The sequence below is a fragment of the Panulirus ornatus genome, chromosome 2 (genome assembly GCF_036320965.1).
Source record: "Panulirus ornatus isolate Po-2019 chromosome 2, ASM3632096v1, whole genome shotgun sequence".
Lineage (NCBI taxonomy): Eukaryota > Metazoa > Arthropoda > Malacostraca > Decapoda > Palinuridae > Panulirus > Panulirus ornatus.
This window is the reverse complement of record NC_092225.1, coordinates 31,166,925-31,187,174: the sequence shown is the minus strand read 5'-3', so window position 1 is coordinate 31,187,174 and position 20,250 is coordinate 31,166,925. Positions and strand designations below refer to the sequence as shown.

Genomic DNA, 20,250 nt, shown 5'->3' with positions numbered 1-20,250 from the left:
CTTTTAATATTAAGATCCTCTTAGTCAGTCTTTCTTTGCTCATCTTTGTTATATATATATATATATATATATATATATATATATATATATATATATATATATATATATATATATATATATATGTATATATATATATATATATATATATATATATATATATATATATATATATATATATATGCTTAATATATTCCCTGGGGATAGGGGAGAAAGAATACTTCCCATGTATTCCCTGCGTGTCGTAGAAGGCGACTAAAAGGGAAGGGAGCGGGGGGCTGGAAATCCTCCCCTCTCGTTTTTTTTTTTTTTTAATTTTCCAAAAGAAGGAACAGAGAAGAGGTCCAGGTGAGGATATTCCCTCAAAGGCCCAGTCCTCTGTTCTTAACGCTACCTCGCTATCGCGGGAAATAGCGAATAGTATAAATATATATATATATATATATATATATATATATATATATATATATATATATATTGTTTATTTTCCTAGCGCTACCTTGCTGAAGCTGGGGGCAGCGATGCTGTTTCCTGTGGGGCGAGGTGGCGCCGAATGGATGAAAGCAAGCATGGACATGCACATGTTTATATATCTATATGTGTGTATTCGTACGTATATGTGTGTATGCATATGTGCGTATATAGGCGCTTATGTATATATGGTTGGATGGGTCGTTCTTCGTCTCTTTCCTGGCGCTACCTTGATGACGCGAGAAGCAGCGGTCAAGTATAATGAATAGAAATGAAATATTATATATATATATATATATATATATATATATATATATATATATATATATATCAAGGAAGTTTTTAAGAAAGTATTCTAGTATTAACCAATAACTCTCGCCTGAGGGTATTGTTTCCAGTATCAGGAAAATGTAAAATCCTTTGAGGGGACATTACTATTACCTCCAATTTTTGGTATTTTTCTCGGAAAATCAGATTTCTTTTAAACACAGTATAAAAAGTATTTTTCATGTTGAATACAAATATGGTGTTGAAATAACGTTTAGTACTCTTAATGACACTTGATCAAGCTGTTAAATGAAGTCAATTCTATGATATTTCTTCTCCATTGCATCGTATTTACTGAGTATCTACAGTAAATGAGAGCATTATATTTTCCATGTTTATTTCAAGTACAGAAGTGTTTGAATATCTTGTCTTTTAGTTTTGAAACAAAAAGTATTTTGAGCGAAAAAATACCCCTAACTATTCAGGGGCGTATCTAGGGGAAATAGCGCCTATAGCAAGCACTGAAATTGCGCCCCTGGCTTGATTTAAAATGTACATAAAGTGTACGTATATGAAAATGTATAGGGTTATCAAAAATTGTTGAAGAGTTAGGCCAAACTTAAATTCATATAAACTCTCAAAGACTTACAGACTTATTTGATCAAAATTGAAATGTAGAGGCGGTATTTCAACTGGTAGTAGCATAATATTGCTACAGTTGAAGAGTATGCGTTTCTTTTTTATCTCACAAAACCAAACCGCTAAAAAGGTTAATCGTGTATTATATGTCAAAAAACAAACCTGTTGAGTGGCGCCACCCTTCAAGTGGCTCCCAGGGCACCTGCCCTACCCTAGATACGCCATGTGGGAGAAGTTCTTTAGATGAGACTTTATTCCTAGTGATGCAGCCACTTCAAACGTGACTATTCACTCGCAGTGCAACTTCGTAGAGTCCGATAATGCAAACACATCTGGATATCTTTACCCTCCCGTGTTATCACCTTAAAAACTAACAAGAGAGTGATATAAAGGAAGATGCGGTAGGTCCCGCTGCTGAAGCCAAGCGGGTTGACCTTGGGTCACATCCGCACAACCAGAAGTCAACATGTGCCGTCTACCGGAGTTTCTCCAACTATTTGTCTACTCCTTGATCACATACAAACTAACTACGTTTTGAAACATCATTCATCATGCATTTACCAATATTCGAAAGAGAAATAAAAAGCATATATTCTAAAACTATTTTATTTCAATGGACCAAAAGGAAATCATGGTTTGAGGAGAATATTATTACATTGGTGTGTTGAAGCCTAGCCAGTGTGGGTTATAACTCGACATACATGGCATACATGGTTTTAATGACAGTGGCAGTCATTTAGCCTAAAGCTTAAGTAACTACCTAACAAGTCCACATTCCTCTCAGAAACTTAGTTTTCCTGTGGAAGATAAAAAGAAACAGATGTACTGACTTTAGTATAGTCTATCTCATGTAGGATAGTTCACATTGCTGAAAATGTAATGGTTTCAATGTAGGGTAATGATTTTAATGGCGAGCCCGTGCATGATGGTATGAGGTCACCAGCAACAACTACTATAACATCACATATGCTGGATGTTCGTCAACCAACCTTTGTTAGGTGTGATGGCATCTGTCTGTCCCAAGATCCGAGCCACGCATCACATCGGTCCTCAGCAGACAGTGATGCAAGACGGGATTACCGTCGCTGTAGCTGGCTTATATTTCAGGTGTTAACACATGCACACTACAGCCGGCACATCTACCATAACAGTGATCTTGATAGAAAATACTAATTATGAGGAGACTGCTTTATTATGCTGACATATGACCAAATGTTTGTTGATGCAAGATGAAGGGCATTCATCATCAGCGATAACGGTCCTCATTCATAAAACTAAGTTTCACTGCTTATAGACTTTGCCATAATCTGTCCTAATCTTACGAATAAAAATCCCATAATTTACATCAGTGAACAGTCATAATAAACTCATAGTAACCTGACTGAAGTATTATCACATATACATACATATATACATATACACACACGTGTGTGTGTGTGTGTGTGTGTTTACTATTTGTGGGTTAAGGGGACAAAGTTTTACACTCGCGCCGCCCCGTCTCTTAACTTTGTATAATGTATCATGTCTTTACTCCTGTGTATGTTTGCACATCCACAGCCCAACCTAAGGCAGGCAGCCATTTAACGACCAGCCTCAAGGGAAGGGCAACACCCGGGATAAGTGTAGGTCAACATTTGTGCCTATGATCTGAACCCCGGGTTGGCCCGTGCTGACTCGTGGTCATAACGTTAACCCCATGTGTGTGTGTGTGTGTGTGTGTTGGACAAGACGCGTGGTGCACCTACGCGGCAACTTATTGGCCAAGGTTAACCCAGTCAGGAGTGAAGCCATCAGGTAACAGTCTGCAGACCGTGGTCTTCATGTACCGTTTGTCGGGCATGGCCAAGTACACCTCCAAGTCCAGGCCAAACTCGGCTAGCGTCTGCCTGCACGCCCCACACGGACCCACCCACTTGCTTCCCATCTCCGCCGTGATGGCTATAGCCCGGAACTTGCGGTGTCCATCTACCACGGCGCGGCACACGGCAGTCCTCTCTGCGCACACAGTGAGGCCGAAAGACACGTTCTCCACGTTGCAGCCCTTGACAACAGTGTGGTCATGGGTGAGGAGGGCGGCTCCCACGGCGAACTTGCTGTACGGGCTGTACGAGTTCTTCCGGGCCTCCAGGCTGGCCTCGATCAGCCTCTCTATTTGGTCGTCTGTAGGAGACAGAGCCGTTACTACCATGAGGTGTACATGGGGTATAGATAATGGGTGAGAGAGAGAGAGAGAGAGAGAGAGAGAGAGAGAGAGAGAGAGAGAGAGAGAGAGAGAGAGAGAGAGAGAGATTATAAATAAATTCAGTTGCTCCAATAAATTTACCCTTAAGATGCTGTATTCTATAATCAATGATTTGTTACACATGCCAAAATAGAAAATAAATCAGGACAACAGGATCGTTCGAGTGCCTTAAATCTTATCAGACCACGTCACTTTTGACGCGTCAGGATAAGGTATAAAGGGGGGGGGGGGTTCCACAGAGACATCACACCTTTAACCTACTTCACAACACATCAACGTTGAAATTCATAAAAAAAAATAAGCAGAAATTCACTGACAAAATCTTTCGCTTCACAAAGCAACCCTAATATACACACAATACGGCGGAAGCATTATATTGTACACATATATAAAGCCCAGAATAAAAAAGTCCTTTTTATCGTTTAATATGATCTAGGGAAAAACAAGTATGATAAGAATAAGTCAACTGCATAAAATGCCTTGCCTGGTACGTAAAACCCACAAACATTCCATACACCACAACACAGGACTGGGGAACTATTTCGTACACGTAAAGTATCAACTTTACATGTATCCGAAGTTTATCAGTCAGTTTCGAAAATTAAAACCACATTTCTTTGTTATACGTACTTCTACCGCCGCCTATGAAACCGCTCAGCTTATCAAGTCTTTATCAGCCCATGGGAATAAATTTGACACATGTCAGGCGGTAATCACCACTGAAGGTTACCAATAAGGTAAACAACTGGCCAGAGTCTATGAGAGCGCAGCCTTGTCCTTGTCTGCCACTTCACTTGTCTTACAAGATGTTATATGCGTGGGTTGTGTGGGCATGTAAGTGGGTGGGTGGATACTATGTGTGGTCACGGTTTGTGTGCTGTGGGGAGAAAAGATTATATCTTTGAGTGTTTATCGAATTTTTACAATATCAATAATTCGTTCAATATTTTCTTATTGTGAGAATTCCAATTAAGATTAAAAAACACGTCAGTCAATGAGTAAAATATAAAGAAAAGTTGCATTAGGCATTCTAGACTAAATTACCTGACATTTTTAGAATCTATGGAACCCAGCAAATGGAAAGAATCGGCAAAGCCAGCGAGCCATCACAATCATTTAATGTGCTAACCTTCCACCACATTGAAATTTCTTGTATTCTAAAATATCGCAATTACCATATAACGTGCCAGTATTTACAAAATAAACACCTACCTTAACTCGACCAGTCTTACTAATTACGACTACCTGAAGGAACAGCGGATGAACTAATCTACAACTGCATGACGTTCACTGGAAAACATGAAGCGTCATGAACACCTCGCACGTCCTGCCAAGACATTGGTATTTCCTAGTCATGTCACAAGTAGTTTCTCTCACACACCTGATAACTTCTTTTCTGTCTCTGCTGTGGTAGCACCGTCAATGGGTGCTCCATTCTGGGTGTCTGTCTCCATGGCTTATTGGTAGTCCTTAACTTAGAGAGGCGCACGTGGTGGATGGCTCGAGGGCTGAGTGGGTAATCCTACCACTACAGCGGCTGGTACAACACTAACCCTTCCCACCCGTGCTGCCACGAACGCCACATCTTACGTCAGGCACGCTCCCCGGGGGTGTCTCACACACGTTCTCTACTTCCAGTCAATATCATTTTGTACCTTATATAAGTCCAGCGTTAGCGAGGTAGTGTTAAGAACAGAGGACTGCGCTTAGAGGGGAATATCCTCACTTGGCCCCCTTCACTGTAACTTCTTTTGGAAAAGTAAAAGCTGGAGGGGAGGATTTTCAGCCCCCAGCTACCTCCCCTTTTCGTCGCCCTCTACGACACGCAGGGAATCCCTGGGAAGCATTCTTTCTCCCCTATCCCCAGGGATTATACACAAACACACACACACACACACACACATATATATATATATATATATATATATATATATATATATATATATATATATATATATATATATATCATCCCTGGGGATAGGAAAGAAAGAATATTTCCCACGTATTCCCTGCATGTCGTACAAGGCGACTAAAAAGGATGGGAGCGGGGGGCGGGAAATCCTCCCCTCTCGTTCTTTTTTTTTTTAATTTTCCGAAAAAAAGGAACAGAGAAGGGGGCCAGGTGAGGATATTCCCTCAAAGGCCCAGTTCTCTGTTCTTAACGCTACCTCACTATCGCGGGAAATGGCGAACAGTGTTAAAGAAAAAAGAATATATATATATCTCGCAAACACGGGAGACAGCGGCAATATATATATATATATATATATATATATATATATATATATATATATATATATATATATATATATATATATATATATATATATATATTTCCCTGGGGATAGGGGAGAAAGAATACTTCCCACGTATTCCCTGCGTGTCGTAGGCGACTAAAAGGGAAGGGAGCGGGGGGCTGGAAATCCTCCCCTCTCGTTTTTTTTTTTCTTTTTTTAATTTTCCAAAAGAAGGAACAGAGAAGAGGGCCAGGTGAGGATATTCCCTCAAAGGCCCAGTCCTCTGTTCTCAAAAAAAAAAAAAAAAAAAAAAAAAAAAATATATATATATATATATATATATATATATATATATATATATATATATATATATATATATATATATATATTATCCCTGGGGATAGGGGATTAAGAAGACTTCCCACGTATTCCCTGCGTGTCGTAGAAGGCGACTAAAAGGGGAGGGAGCGGGGGGCTGGAAATCCTCCCCTCTCTTTTTTTTTAAATTTTCCAAAAGAAGGAACAGAGGGGGCCAGGTGAGGATATTCCCAAAAAGGCCCAGTCCTCTGTTCCTAACGCTACCTCGCTAACGCGGGAAATGGCGAATAGTTTAAAAGAAAAGAAAGAAATATATGTATATATATATATATATATATATATATATATATATATATATATATATATATATATATATATTCTTCAGGTAAAGAGAGAACTTGCGAAAATGAAGAAAATGGCTCTGATGGATACTGATACTGGACGCTGATTCATAGGGTTTAGTCTTGAGGTTCTTGGTGAGATGGTGGAGATTTGTGGAATTTCCTTCTGACTCTAGAGGGATGGATAAGTTTGTCCTCTAGACCCTAGGTTCACCCTCGGTTACATGCTAGTGGATGGCAGCGGCTGAAGGGAGAGCAGAAAGTGAGGTACTTCTCTGAGTGATGATGCAGTATCGTAATGTGTTATGGTGTGGGAGTGAGTCCTTTATCGTAACTGCCCTGGCGCTGAGAAGTTTGGGGAGACAGGCGTTACGACCAGCCTGGCTCTCTTCCCTGCCTTTCCAGGTCTGTACTAGCCAAGCCAGCTGCTACATGTACACCACACCACCGTGCTCCGTCCTTCCCTTATATCCTTGTGCCCTTCGTTTTTTCGATGCTACCCTCTAACAGATATTCATATATATATTGTTACGAACTCAATACTTATTCAGGCAAGGTCGCCAGTAACATATATGTTACAAATACTACTGATCCTTGTCTTGCAAGGACGTTATAGATTTGTTGTTTCACAACGGGATAACACAATAATAAAGTTATGGGATTGAATCAAAGACCAGCATTACATTAAATCTACTTATAATGAAAGAATTCAAGTGTACAAAGATAGGCACATAAATCAGGCACGAATCATTACGTAAACACTGAAAGTGAGTGTAACATTGGACATAACGTTGAACACGAGTTAACATTCCAGATAAGATTTCAAGCCAGGAGATCTCTTTCTTGCGACACTTAGTTACACTTGACGTGACACAATGAACTACATCGTTACACTTATCTAACCTGATGTAACACAGTAAACACTTAGCTAAACCTGACGTGACACAGTAGTAACGGGCTTATAGCACAACACTCGGGTAACGGGCTTATAACACAGCACTCTGGTAACGGGCTTATAGCAGTAACGGCTTATAGCACAGCAGGGCTTACAGGCTTACAGGCTTACAGGTTCACAGGTTTACAGCAGGGGACACCACCCACCTCGCTGGGCTAGAGAGAGAGAGGAATCAAATCTCAGCGGGTGTAGTGGGTACAAGAAGTCAAACGTTCACCCTTACTGCTATACAACCTTACATTTTGATTGGCTATGGAAATATATACAATTCTTATTGGTTGGAGGGTCCCAGAGACTCGGCGTAGTCACACTCTCGTAGAATGCTGGGTGGACAGAAACTCCGAGCCAGCCTCAGGCATCACTCCTCGCCTTGATAAGAAATAGATACAACAGCATACACGAGGACACACACACGTGTTCGTAACAATATATATATTTGTATACTGATCCTTCCGTTGTGGTCCTGCCGCAAATACACCATGTCCCTCCAGTTACCTTCTTCATTTTTTATACAATCTCCACCTCTTCCTCGTTCCTATCCATATCATTGCACAGCAATATACTTAGGTACATGGTGTTACCACCCTTCCATGTCGGAAATGTTTGCCTGTATCATTCTCTGAAGAAGGCCTCATCCCGAAACATACGAGATTAAAGTACTCCAGCTTCATTTTGATTTTCCTAAACACCGTACTTCCACTCACGTGTCACTGATTCAGACAAACTTCTGGATAAGTTAAGAACATCAATGGCCATTTATCTTCTGAGTAATCTCTTTTCTTCGTGTGGTTTTGGCTTTGTGTTGTCGGTCGCGTTCACTCGTTCCCGACAGATTGTTCACTTTCATATCTTCGTTATTGCAGCCTCGCCCCACCTCTCTTATCAGATACCATGCTATTGTGACTACCATTTATGATTTTGTTAATAATATACAGTAGTCACTTTTGATTTCGTTAATAATATACAATGTTCACGAGTTGTATGTGTGTCGATCCTGCGCCCTACCAACTCACATCAACATAACCTCCTCTCCACTTGTATAAATTTCACTGTAGAAGTGTCGTTTGATTAACTCCATTCGCCATTTACATCTCGCAGGAAACTCAGCATTGTGAGCTAACTTGTGACACCATTCATATAATTCTCCATGTTTTACTAAGGTGTTTAGTAAAGGCTTCTTGATTCATGCAAAGCAAGTGTCAACTGCTTGTTGGAGAAGAGCAAGTGGAAGGAAATGAGCTTCGTCTTGGCAAGTAAACACATGGCAGACGGTGGAAGACATTAGAAAGGTTTAGTAAGAAGTTAAGTAAGAAAAACAGGAAATGAGGCCACAACATCTGTAGGGCAGTGCAGTCCCTGCTTGAACTGTCATGGTCACAAGCACAAGTCCTACTAGGGTTAGCGAAAGATCCTATTTGCGCCATGGTCGCGATCCCGGGCCCGCCATAGTCGCGACCCCAGGCCCGCCATGGTTGTTTCCAAAGCCTACCAAGGTCGTATTCCTTAGGCTTACCGCGGTCGTGTTCCCACACCTACCATGGCCGTCCCTGGGCCTGCTATGGTCATATTCCCACATTCACCATGGCCGTCCCCAGGATCTACCATGTTTCATGTTCCCAAAGTCTACCGAGGTCTAGAAATGTCCACCTTCGTTTTTTGTTTATCAAATATCCTGGTTCAATCGTAGTACTTTAAATGTCAAGGGGCTCTGCCGTTAGTTATCCCACTACCGTTTTCTACACGTCAGGATGGGAGGGGGGGGACCCTGCCGTTAGTTATGCCATCATTCTACATGTCAGGGGCCCCTGCTTCTGGTTATTCCACCACCGTTTTCTACACAATATACCTGTCATACACGGCGACCCTTGATCATGACGGAACGACCCTTCCGCAAGACAGTGCGACCCGAGAACTTAACGGTATAACATTAGTAAAACTGCCGTGAACTTTGATGTGACCATCAGGGGTTAAATGTCCAGGCCATCGTATTCAAAGCACGTACCCTTTGTGCTAAGGGGTTAATCTATACGGATAACGCAACGTTTCTTTAAGGCGTCGAACCTTTAAGGTTGAGTAGGGTTGGCGGGCGGTCCGGTGTGGAGGCAGGTGTGTTCATACATAAGGTACTCTCTGTTTACTTCAGTATGTTGTGTGTGGACTAGGCAAATTGTTGTCGCCTGTTCACTGTAGGATACTATATACAAGTTAAGTCAATGTAACCAACGTGCTCAGTATTCGGATGAAACACAACATTTAAGTGCCCCCTTAATTTCGCAAACTACAAGTCGATTTTGTACTTTCTCCTGTAGCGAGGTCACGAATCCGTTCGGTGTTCTGCGTATCGCGCACGCGCACGTTGTCAGTGGTAATGTCATCTAGGTCCAGCACATGACAATGAAATGCGAGATTTCGCACCGAATTTTGAACATTGAAGCACTGTATGTTTACGCTCTGGACTGCATCTAAAGACAGTTTAGTGGGTTTACAAAGCCCTTAATCCCTCCTTACAGAGACATTTATATCATTCTTAGCAGTGACCGTGTCTACACAGAACGGGGTACTACAATGGCTGGCCGGGGGTGAGGGTGTGCTACTCTACCCTTCATAACCACACAGGATGTTCCCTAATTGAAATACAAGACCCAAAGTGGTTATAACCCAGCTACCACTACATCCTTGCCCCTACCTACGCTTCTTTGGTCGTTATGTTTCGATACAACTGACTAAAATAGTCAGCAAGGCACTAATAGACAGCAATCAACAATTCACCATAGCGCATCGTTTACCACTGATGAGTGATTAACGGGCTGTGTCTGCACTTGAGCTAACGACAAATTACAAATGAATGCCGTGTTTACTCAAAGGTTTCTTTACAGCCGTTAACAACGACACGAGCTTTATCAAGATAATTCAGACTTGAACATATAGGAACTATGAAATCTGCTTCATATAGAATGATGAAGTACTATGATGTATAGCATAAGCAACGTAACCATTTTACTACACCAGTATACTATATGATTATGAATTCTGAAGATAATATTACTCTTTTTTTTGGACCAATCAAATGAACGCAAATCAATTTACGACAAACCGATAAAACTGCAATAATTACGATGAGTTTCTGCTGTATGTATGAACGCAGGGTAACCCTTATCTACGTGTTTACATCACGTAAATTTCATGTTGTATTAAATGATCTGTTAACAACGATATCTGTTCATACTCATAAAAAGAGAATACAGACGTTACATGAGAATCCACTGTACAGTGCCCTACAGTCGCACAACCCAACATCACGAGTGGTCTCCAGTAGTTAGTTTACGTGTAATCACCTTAGTGTACAGAGAACAAGAAAAAAATCATTGGAAGGAGTATTTGTACTGTATATGCGTTGCATTCACTTTCATGTATATCACAGCGACATGTTGACTATAAAACAAGGTACTTTTAAGAAGTGCCCTCGGCTGTTATCAATACGTTTTATACTACGATTTCTGCCTAAGTGACCATTCAGTCTGTCAGTTCGGATTAAATCTACCACAGGTAGAGGGCAAAGGTAAATATATGATTTGCAGTTTGTCCTTCCTAACATATGTGCTGGAAATATTCTTAGTACTATTAAGTAAACCGTAAAATCAAAGTCCAAGATAAAAATTAATTGTTAAAAACAGGTCGACGTAAATAATCAATACTAGTGATTCAGGTTCTTGGATTTTGCCATAACACACTCGTCACTTAAAGACCACTTGCACGTACGCCAGGAGGTGGTCCTCGACTCCACGTACACTCATTCTAATGGTCACTGTTCCATTACGGGCAAGGAAAAGGACGAGTTGGCTCTGCATGGTCATAGAGTCCAGCGGTTAGGGCTGGGAAGCCTTCCATCAGGCTAACATATGTGGCCACAAAAATCCTGGCTGAACGTTGGGCAGCCTTCCAACTGGCTAACGTAATCTGGCCACAAAGCCTCGCAGGCTGAGGGCTGGGCATCCTTCCAACTGGTTAACCTACTAAGGCAACTACTCCCGGGCTGAGGACTGGGGCAGCCTTTAATTTGCGTATAAGTGAAGGGTCCACTTTGCCTGTAAACATACCGAATACGGACGGTGTGGTCATGAAATATGAGTAACTGGCAGCTGGCCAGGATGCTTGCCGTTTGTGAAGGTCAGGATGCCCAGTACAAGAAGCCAGGATGGAAGCCAATGCAGGTGGCCAGCTGGCCTGGGTGTTATGTGTTAAAGGAAGCCAGCTGACCAGGATGGTAGCAGATGTAGATGGGCAGCTGGCCACGATGGTAGTCGGTACAGAAGGCCAGGCAGGTCAGCGTTAAGTGGTGGTGTGTGGCAGGACGGAGGGAGGTGGACAGTAGCAAGGACTACACATGATGTAATCAGCGCCAACCGGATATGATGATGATGCTCATTGTAACATCCTCTTGCCCTACACGTGTCTACTTCCCTCTTCATTTCTCTCTCTCTCTCTCTCTCTCTCTCTCTCTCTCTCTCTCTCTCTCTCTGCACTTTATTCATCATTTCTGCTCCCCCTCGCTTCCTCTCTCTCATCATGCATTATTCCCCTAACGACTGTTTACTACATTGAATTCATGGCAGAACGCTTGTTTAAGTGCTCCAACTGTCATTCTGCAAAGGTTAGATTAAATATTAGCTTCGAGGTTCTTCCTGGCAGTCATATTTTGCAGAACATTATCGCCACGGGGTACAAGTGAGGCGTAATCCAAGACTGTGTATGTAAGGTGTCGTCAATTTTGTCTACTTACATATTACTTAAAACTGTTTCTGACTGTCTTTATGCTGCCTTAATACATAATGCAGGTTGTAATATACAGTGTGTGTAAGTGTGTGCTTAGCTACCCACGAAGTGTATGCATTAGGAGTCGTGGTGGTATTAGGTAATCATTACCACTCGGCAACTACACTGCTCAGTTAGTTCGCTCTGGTCATAAGATATGCACACAATCATTCACAGACAATATATATATATATATATATATATATATATATATATATATATATATATATATATATATATATATATTCTTTCTTTTCTTACAAACTATTCGCTATTTCCCGCGTTAGCAAGGTAGCGTTAAGAACAGAGGACTGGGCCTCTGAGGGAATATCCTCACCTGGCCCCCTTCTCTGTTCCTTCTTTTGGAAAATTAAAAAAAAAACAAGAGGGGAGGATTTCCAGCCGCCCACTCCCATATATATATATATATATATATATATATATAGAGAGAGAGAGAGAGAGAGAGAGAGAGAGAGAGAGAGAGAGAGAGAGAGATGAAATGGGAAACAATCAGGATGATACATGCAGCAGTAAAACATGCATTTCTCATGAGATAGCAGAATGCTGATAATGGGGATTACAGTTTTAAAAAAGACAAACTAATGGAAAATGGATCCATATGAGGATATTGAGTCATGGAGGAACAAGTTCTTAAAGCATATACAAGAAATTTCCAGTAACAGTATGTCAATGGGCATACTAGAGTAAGAGGGACTGATATACCAACATGACAAGATCAGGATAAGAGTGATTGATGCAGCATCATGACAGGATCATCTTTTCACACATACTATCATTGATAATAAGAATATCATATACAATAAACCACTTGGAAAAAGTGATCATGTGATGTTGGAGTTTGATTAAGTGGTTAATGAGGACATAAAAAGAGCAACAATAAAATCTGACTCCAAGAGGAGACATAATTATAATTTTTTCTTTTTACGTTGGACATTCCAGTTGTGGACAAAAGTCCACATCAATGCTGGGCCTTAATTGAAATAAAGAGGATTAGAAAAGGAATAAAGAAGATACAAAGGAAAGTATTTACAAATTTTGGAAGAAGTAAAATAACCTGTCTTTAAAATATGCCAAGTCATAGTTACTTGGAGAGACAAGAGGACAGAGTTCTAAAGCTTCGAGGTGTACGAAAAGAAACAGTTATAAAAACGGCCAACCCTCGCATTGCCAACAACCACACAGTAATCATGTGATGTAGCAGTTTGTCAAGTACTGTGTGGTCTAGCTAATAGTGATGGAACACAAGCAGCCAGCTCTTGGGAGCAAAAGACAAAATAATATGAACAGAAAAGGGAAAGTGAACCAGCATTGCGTTGTTGGGCAAGTGGGTCAAGTTTCAAAGTTAGCCTGGGAGAGTTTATGGGTCACACTGCTTTTGACTCAACTCTGTCAAAACAGGATGCAAAGCTAGAATCATCCCAGATGTGAGAGCAGTACTCCATACAAGGACGAATCAATCCTTTGTATAAATGGAGCATCTGTTTGGAAGAAAAGAAATTTCAACATCTAAACAGGACTCCCAGTGTTACTTAGAGACAAACTTAGCTATTTCCTTAATGTGAGGTTTCCATGACAGAGTAGATGTTACCATAATATCAAATATGTTCACTAAGTGGTGTAGAATTACAGATCCATCAAAGGAAAGAAGAAAGTTGTGAGGAATTTTCCATAGAGAGATGGGTAGAAACCAAGTCTTGGAGGCATTAAACTTAACCAGAATTCATCTATCCCACTGACATATTCTGTCCAAGTTTCTTGAGGAAGTTGTGTCGAGATGAGAAGCAGACTGAGTGAGAGAACAAGGAGAGGACTGAAAGATGTGGAGGAAAGTAGAGTTGAGTCATCAGCATATGAGCTCATTTGGTTATTTCTGGAAGGCAATAAATCATTGATGAAAAGGAGAAAAAGTGTAGGGGACAGGACAGTACCTTGAGGAACACCACTGTTGATGGAGAAAGAGGGTGAGACTGATTCATCACCAACCACAAAGATAGATCAGCCAGAAAGGAAGCTAGATATGAGGAAGCAAAGTGAAGGAGGGAAACCAAAAGAGGGGAGCTTAGAGATGAAACCTAATGGTACACCTTGTCAAAAGCTTTGGATATGTCAAGAGCAACTACATACAATTCCTCAAAATCTTTCAAGAATGATGACCAGACAGTAGTAAGATCAGAAAGAAGACTAAGAGATTTAAGATGTCTAAGGATATGGGAGTTGAGGAGGGATTCAGACTTTGGAAATGGTAGATGTCAAAGCAACAGATGGTAGTTCAAGGTGGTTAGAACAGTCACCCTTCTTATGGATGGAATGTGCCAAAGCATGCTCCCTAGAGGAAGGAAAACTCTGGTTTTCAAACAAATGGAACAGACAAGCAAGCACAAGTGCAAGTTCAGAGGTACACTCTTTCAGTATACAGGCATGGATGTTATCAGGACCACAAGCCTTGACTGTGTCCATAGAGAGAGGCACTTTTCCAACACTCCAAAAAGAGATTACAAGGCAGAGCACAGGATTAGTTAGAGGAGCATCAGGTGGTGAAGGAATATCAGAACCAACCAAGGTGGAGTTAGAGGAGAAATGGGAACCAAAGAAAATTACTTTGTCTTTGGAAGAGACATCTATAATAGACAGAATGGAAAAGTGAATGAATGGTAGAATGATAGACGTTGTTTGCAATGCCTTTAGGTAAAGACCAGAAAGACCTACTAGTGAACAAAGAAAAGAAGTTATTGCACCTCCTTTCAATAAAGGAATGCTTTGCCTCACAGATAACATACTTACAATGATTACAGGCAGTGATAAAAACTGAATGGGAGTTGGAGAGAGTTTTCCCAAGCCCAATATGCCGGATTCCCTGCCTGAATAACCTCAGAAGAGAACGGGTTGAACCATAGATTGGAAGAAGAGGTTGTCTTGGAGGAAGAGAGGATAAATGTTTTCATTCCCACAACAGAGCTTAATAATCAAGACTGTACATAAAGTGAAGAAACCTTACAAAGAAAAATAAAGCAGCAGGAATCTGTGAGAGACTTGGCAGTGGATATCATTCCTAATGCATCACCACGGTCCCACCTTGGGGAATAGTTACAGAGACTATCTATTTACTGGCAAGTATTAGGCTGCATTCAAGTTCACATATTTGGCAAGCTGTTCAAATCCTACATAAGACCAAAACTTCCCAAGTTTGGTCAATGTACCTAAAGAATTACAGAGGACTAACAGAAAAGAAGCACAGGAGGGCAATGAGGATGGTAATAATATTAGGAGAGAAGAGATAAGGAGAGAAGCTAAAGGCTTTAATTTTGGTAACCAGGGATGAGATAAGAGTAAAGGGTGACCTGAAAACAACCAAAAGATTTTTAAACTAAACTGACAACTTACAACAGTGAACAGTTCTTTGAGAGATGTTGGAGTGGAACAACCAGAGGACATAACATGAAATTAAATTCTTTTTTTAAATAGATGTAAAGTATACTATAAGAAAGATGGATGAACTAAATAAACTAAATGAGGAATTAGCAGATGCAGACAACATACAGAAGTTTAAAAGTTGCATGATTGTAGAGAAGATTCAAGAGACAGGGCCAAATGAATTTAAAATTCCCTCCAATATAGTACAAATAGGCAATAACACACTAATGATTTCACCAACTTATAAGGAGAACAGGATAACTTGAAAGTTGTTCTAATAAATGGTTGATAAGCTTTGATATGGGTACGTGCTAATTAAAAAGACATGGTTTTAGTGAAAGAAAGCCCCAGCATGATAATTAGCCAAAGATAAGCCACATGAATCTACATGTGAAACAGACTTTTGTGTCAATAATATCCCCAACCTGTTATTACATGTTTCGTGTCATGTCAGACACTCTCAATTATTTTTCCCGGCATTTCTTTATTTTCTAAGAACAAAACTGTATAAATGGAGACCCCTATCCAAAAAAAAAATTACCAGGAATGTCTTACTTACTTCATCCACTCTAGAGGTCTTAAGTCTTGCTTGAAGATGATGCAAGATAACTGAAGTTGCAACAGATACATTCAGACACTGTACATCAGGATGTAGAACTCTTCCTGACTGGATAGTTACAAGCGTACTGCATAACTTCTGTAAATCATGGCAGACTCCTGTTCCCTCATTGCCTGCACAAAGTAAATAAGAAATCAAATTAGAATTTGAATTTATATATCGTAAGCAAAGGTTGAGTATTGTAAGAAATGAATTTGAGTCTGAAACATGGAAGAAGATAATGGCAAGGGAATGATCTGAGAAAATCTGATCGTCTAAAATGCTAACGCCTATCAAAGCTGGAATGTTAATAAGGCAATCAGTAAAATATTGGTATAAGTGACAGAGATGTTGAGCATGGTGCAAAATAACAAACAATAAAAATTTTTGAGCTGACAAAGTCTTTTTTTTCTATTCCTATTCTCAGTCAATGACATTCCATACAAAAATTCTGCTTAACACACTAAGAACACTAAGAAAGGGGAAGCTTGAGCCAAACAGGTGCAAATCTTGATATATTTCTAAAATTAAGATACTTATCACTCTAACTGGATCATGCATACCATATCCTACTTCCTAAGCATGGCACTGCAGAGAGAAGATTCATATACACATTGTTAACTGATTATATCACTTCTTGTCACAAGGTTTCCTATCTACAACCCCAGCTTTTCAAACTTTCAAAATGGATCACTGGTCTTCTCACCTTATGCAGAATGTTTACATTTTCTCCATAATTCCATTTTTCACCCTTAAAATTTGGATTCACATAATCTTTTGTAACACAAATTACATCCTGACTTTGTCAAACACAACTTCCTTGTATTTCTACATTATTTTTAACATTTTTATGTGAAAACTTGTGCTACTTTCTTAGCTTCGCTACAATTCTTGTGCCTAACAACTCTAAGTACTCTACATACCCTTAGAATAAAAATACTTTCTTTCTCTAAACATCTTAAAATATCTCTTGCCAATGCTGTACTCATTAAAAATTATATCTTGCTAATTACTGTGTAAACTAAAAGGTGTACTAACCTATAACCAATAAAGTGCTTCTCTGAGGATGAAAATCTGTAACAGGTATAGCTGAAGCATTTCCATTCACAGCTGAAGATACCAAGTCCCATCCTCCAGCATCCAACTGCTTGAACAGTCTTACAGGATCATTTACTTTGAACACAGGAAGTAGCTCTGCTACACCAGCACTAGCTTTACTTACTACACCAGAGATGCGACAGCTGCAAAGAAAATTGAAAATAATAGAAGAAAAATAATACAAAAAGTGTAAATATGTAAAAGGTGTATATGTAAATATGCAAGTTAAAGACACACTATCATTTTATAATTCACATAATATATCAATTCTAACCTGTTTTCCTCTGAGGTTAATACTTTATCCACTCCCATAAAGTAGGCTGACCTCAAAACTGCTCCAAAATTCATAGGGTCATGAATCCGATCAAGATATAGCCACAACTGATTTGCTTTCTCTCTACTCTCCATGGTCAAGGCTCCTGGCTGACCTTCTAATGAATTCTCTTCTTTGGTGCTATCACCACAAGCAATATCAGATATTGGTTTAATCAAATGACTATAATGTTCATCATGTAGTTCTTCAAATGGAAGAGGACTGGCATCACAACATATACCTTGATGCACTTGGTCTCCTTTTAATATTTGCTTAAACTGTATTGTACCTAAACCATGTATCTTTATATTTTGCTTTCGTCCAATATCAAGAATTTCTTTAATTCTTTCACTCCTATCCTCTAAACCTTTTTTATAAAATAAACAATGCAATTTCCTTCGTTTAGCATTCAGGGCGAGAAGAACAGGATATATTCCAAAAATTATTTCACCAGCAAGAGAAACACTTGATCTATTGTTATATCCTCCAGTACTATGATCTACCTCAGACACAAAAGAATTATATCTGTTTTTTAATGACTCGTAAGTTTTCTGCTGTCTGTTATTGTAACTTGTGTGCAATCTTTTTAAATTTTGTTTTCTTTCCTCATTCACCATTTTTAAAATATGAGACTGTGTGGAAGTCTGGGAATCTAAATCATAAGTTTTAGCACAATTGCCATCAATCCGTTTTGATTTTAAAGACTCTCTGTTTTTCCTTGTATATGGTTTGCCATCATATGAAAAGGGAACATTTCCTGTTTCACTATCATGACTGATTGTATTTCTTTTGTTCGTGAAACTTTTTCTTTCTTTAACAGTAACAGGAGATGAGATTCTTGGTAATTCTACCAAATCCTCTTCAGGCGTTTTCTTCTGGAATGCATAACGGAATTTGACTGAAGGAGCAGAAAAAGCCTTGTTGCTAGCAAATTTCATAAATATCCTTGATAGCATGTCTGAAAATAAAAAATGCAATGAAAAGCAGGTCTGAAAATGGCTGTAAGACAAGTCTTGAACAAAATCACATGTACTGTAGGCATATTATATTCTAAGAAATATGCTTACGGATTTCATATTGACACTACCAAACACAATCCGATCAGGATCTTTGAACCATGACGATTTCTGATGTGGAGGTACTAGCCTTCACTCATCATTTGTAAATCACCCAGACATAATCACAGCTACTCACTCTCTCTAGGTCCATCCTAGAACAATCAATGACCTCTACCAGGGTGATGTCATCTGACCACAACTACCCACACCGATTCATTTACAGCACTTTTATGTAAATCAACCCTACATTTTCCCTTATCTTCATAGCCCTCTCCACTATTCACTTTTTCTACTATTCTAAGTAATAAAAAACTTCAAATCATGCCCTGCCACTCTTATTCTTTCATATACACACTATGCTACCATAACAAATAAAAATCTAACAATGTAAAGCTACATCTATAGGGTCTTGTCTCCACCAACTGCTGTTAGATCTCGCTGTTCCTCAGTCCAATTCTGCATTCTGCAGCATCATATTCAGCCTTTCCTCTGCTAAACACTGTCTAGTTCCTTACATGAACTTTTTGAAACCAAACCGCCAAAGGATGCCTTCACTCTTCACTATCAAAATTTTACCTCTACCATCGTCTCTGCTCCAAAGGTAATGTTTGTGTCTATCTAAATGTAAAAAACTACAGCTGACCTTATGGATCTTCTATGGTGCCACAGAATTTTCACAGTTTGGAGGTTCCGCCTTAACAATCCATGTCAGACTTCTGTAGAATCAGGGGATGTGGAGCTACATCAGCTAGATCTCAAAAACATTTAAAGTACAGTACTAACAACACAAATGTCATTACAGTTCTTCAGTTTTTCGTCCCATTACTACTTGTGCTATTTTGAATTTCTTGTGGTCACACTTGTTTCCTGCGCATTGTATAGATGTATCGATGTCAATAATGACCACGTGATCACGTCTTGCGTTTACAGCAACCAGCTGATCAACCCCCCTCCCCTCCCCCACACCCGACCCCGGACACCCGCCGGCAGCCCTCGCCGACCCCCGACACGGCGGCACCAGAGCACTACAGCCGGGGTGGATGCTGCAGCACACAAGGTAGGTGGTGCATTTTTTCAACAGCAACATCGAAAATGAAACATCTCTCGGGGTGTTAAGGGAAGCTGGGTAAGGTTTTCGTAGATTCTGTTGATTTGTTATGAATGTTTCACCTACTGCTGCGATGGTAGGTGAAATTTTAGTTGGTTCTTTTGGTTTCATGGCAGTCGATAGGCCTAAGCACATTTTTTTCTTATTGTACATGTTTATTCTTGTGGCATTTGGTGGATTTTGTAGTTGCTATAGTTGACACTTTGGTCTATAATTTCACAACTTGTCGAAGGCAATTTTGCATTGTGCTCCCTCTCCTCAACTCCAGTTATGAATGAAATATTCATTTAATTAAGACCTATTGTTGACGGTGTACGTTTACCGATTTTGAATCTATATTATCACGGGTTATGTTTGTATGATT

General features: G+C 39.8%; 1 protein-coding gene across 3 annotated transcripts; it reads right to left on the bottom strand.

Annotated features, from left to right (window-relative positions):
* Positions 1-1,966: 1,966 nt before the first annotated feature.
* LOC139755756 (cytidine deaminase-like) lies at positions 1,967-19,768 on the bottom strand. 3 transcript variants are annotated; one of them, XR_011714153.1, is made up of 6 exons: positions 19,422-19,743; positions 17,682-18,678; positions 17,348-17,550; positions 16,271-16,443; positions 4,247-4,493; positions 3,395-3,534 (listed from the first exon to the last, which is right to left on the bottom strand). XR_011714153.1 is itself a non-coding variant. In XM_071674389.1 (5 exons), the coding sequence occupies exons 2-5, from the start codon at positions 18,674-18,676 to the stop codon at positions 3,523-3,525; spliced, it is 1,383 nt and encodes a 460-aa protein (XP_071530490.1). In that variant the 5' UTR covers positions 18,677-18,678; positions 19,422-19,768; the 3' UTR covers positions 1,967-3,522. The 3 variants fall into 3 exon arrangements, 2 of the variants coding, with proteins under 2 accessions (XP_071530490.1, XP_071530495.1); XM_071674389.1 differs by lacking the exon at positions 4,247-4,493 and having other exon boundaries at positions 1,967-3,534; positions 19,422-19,768; XM_071674394.1 differs by lacking the exons at positions 4,247-4,493; positions 16,271-16,443; positions 17,348-17,550; positions 17,682-18,678; positions 19,422-19,743 and adding an exon at positions 4,998-5,178 and having other exon boundaries at positions 1,967-3,534.
* Between the last annotated feature and the right edge of the window lie 482 nt (positions 19,769-20,250).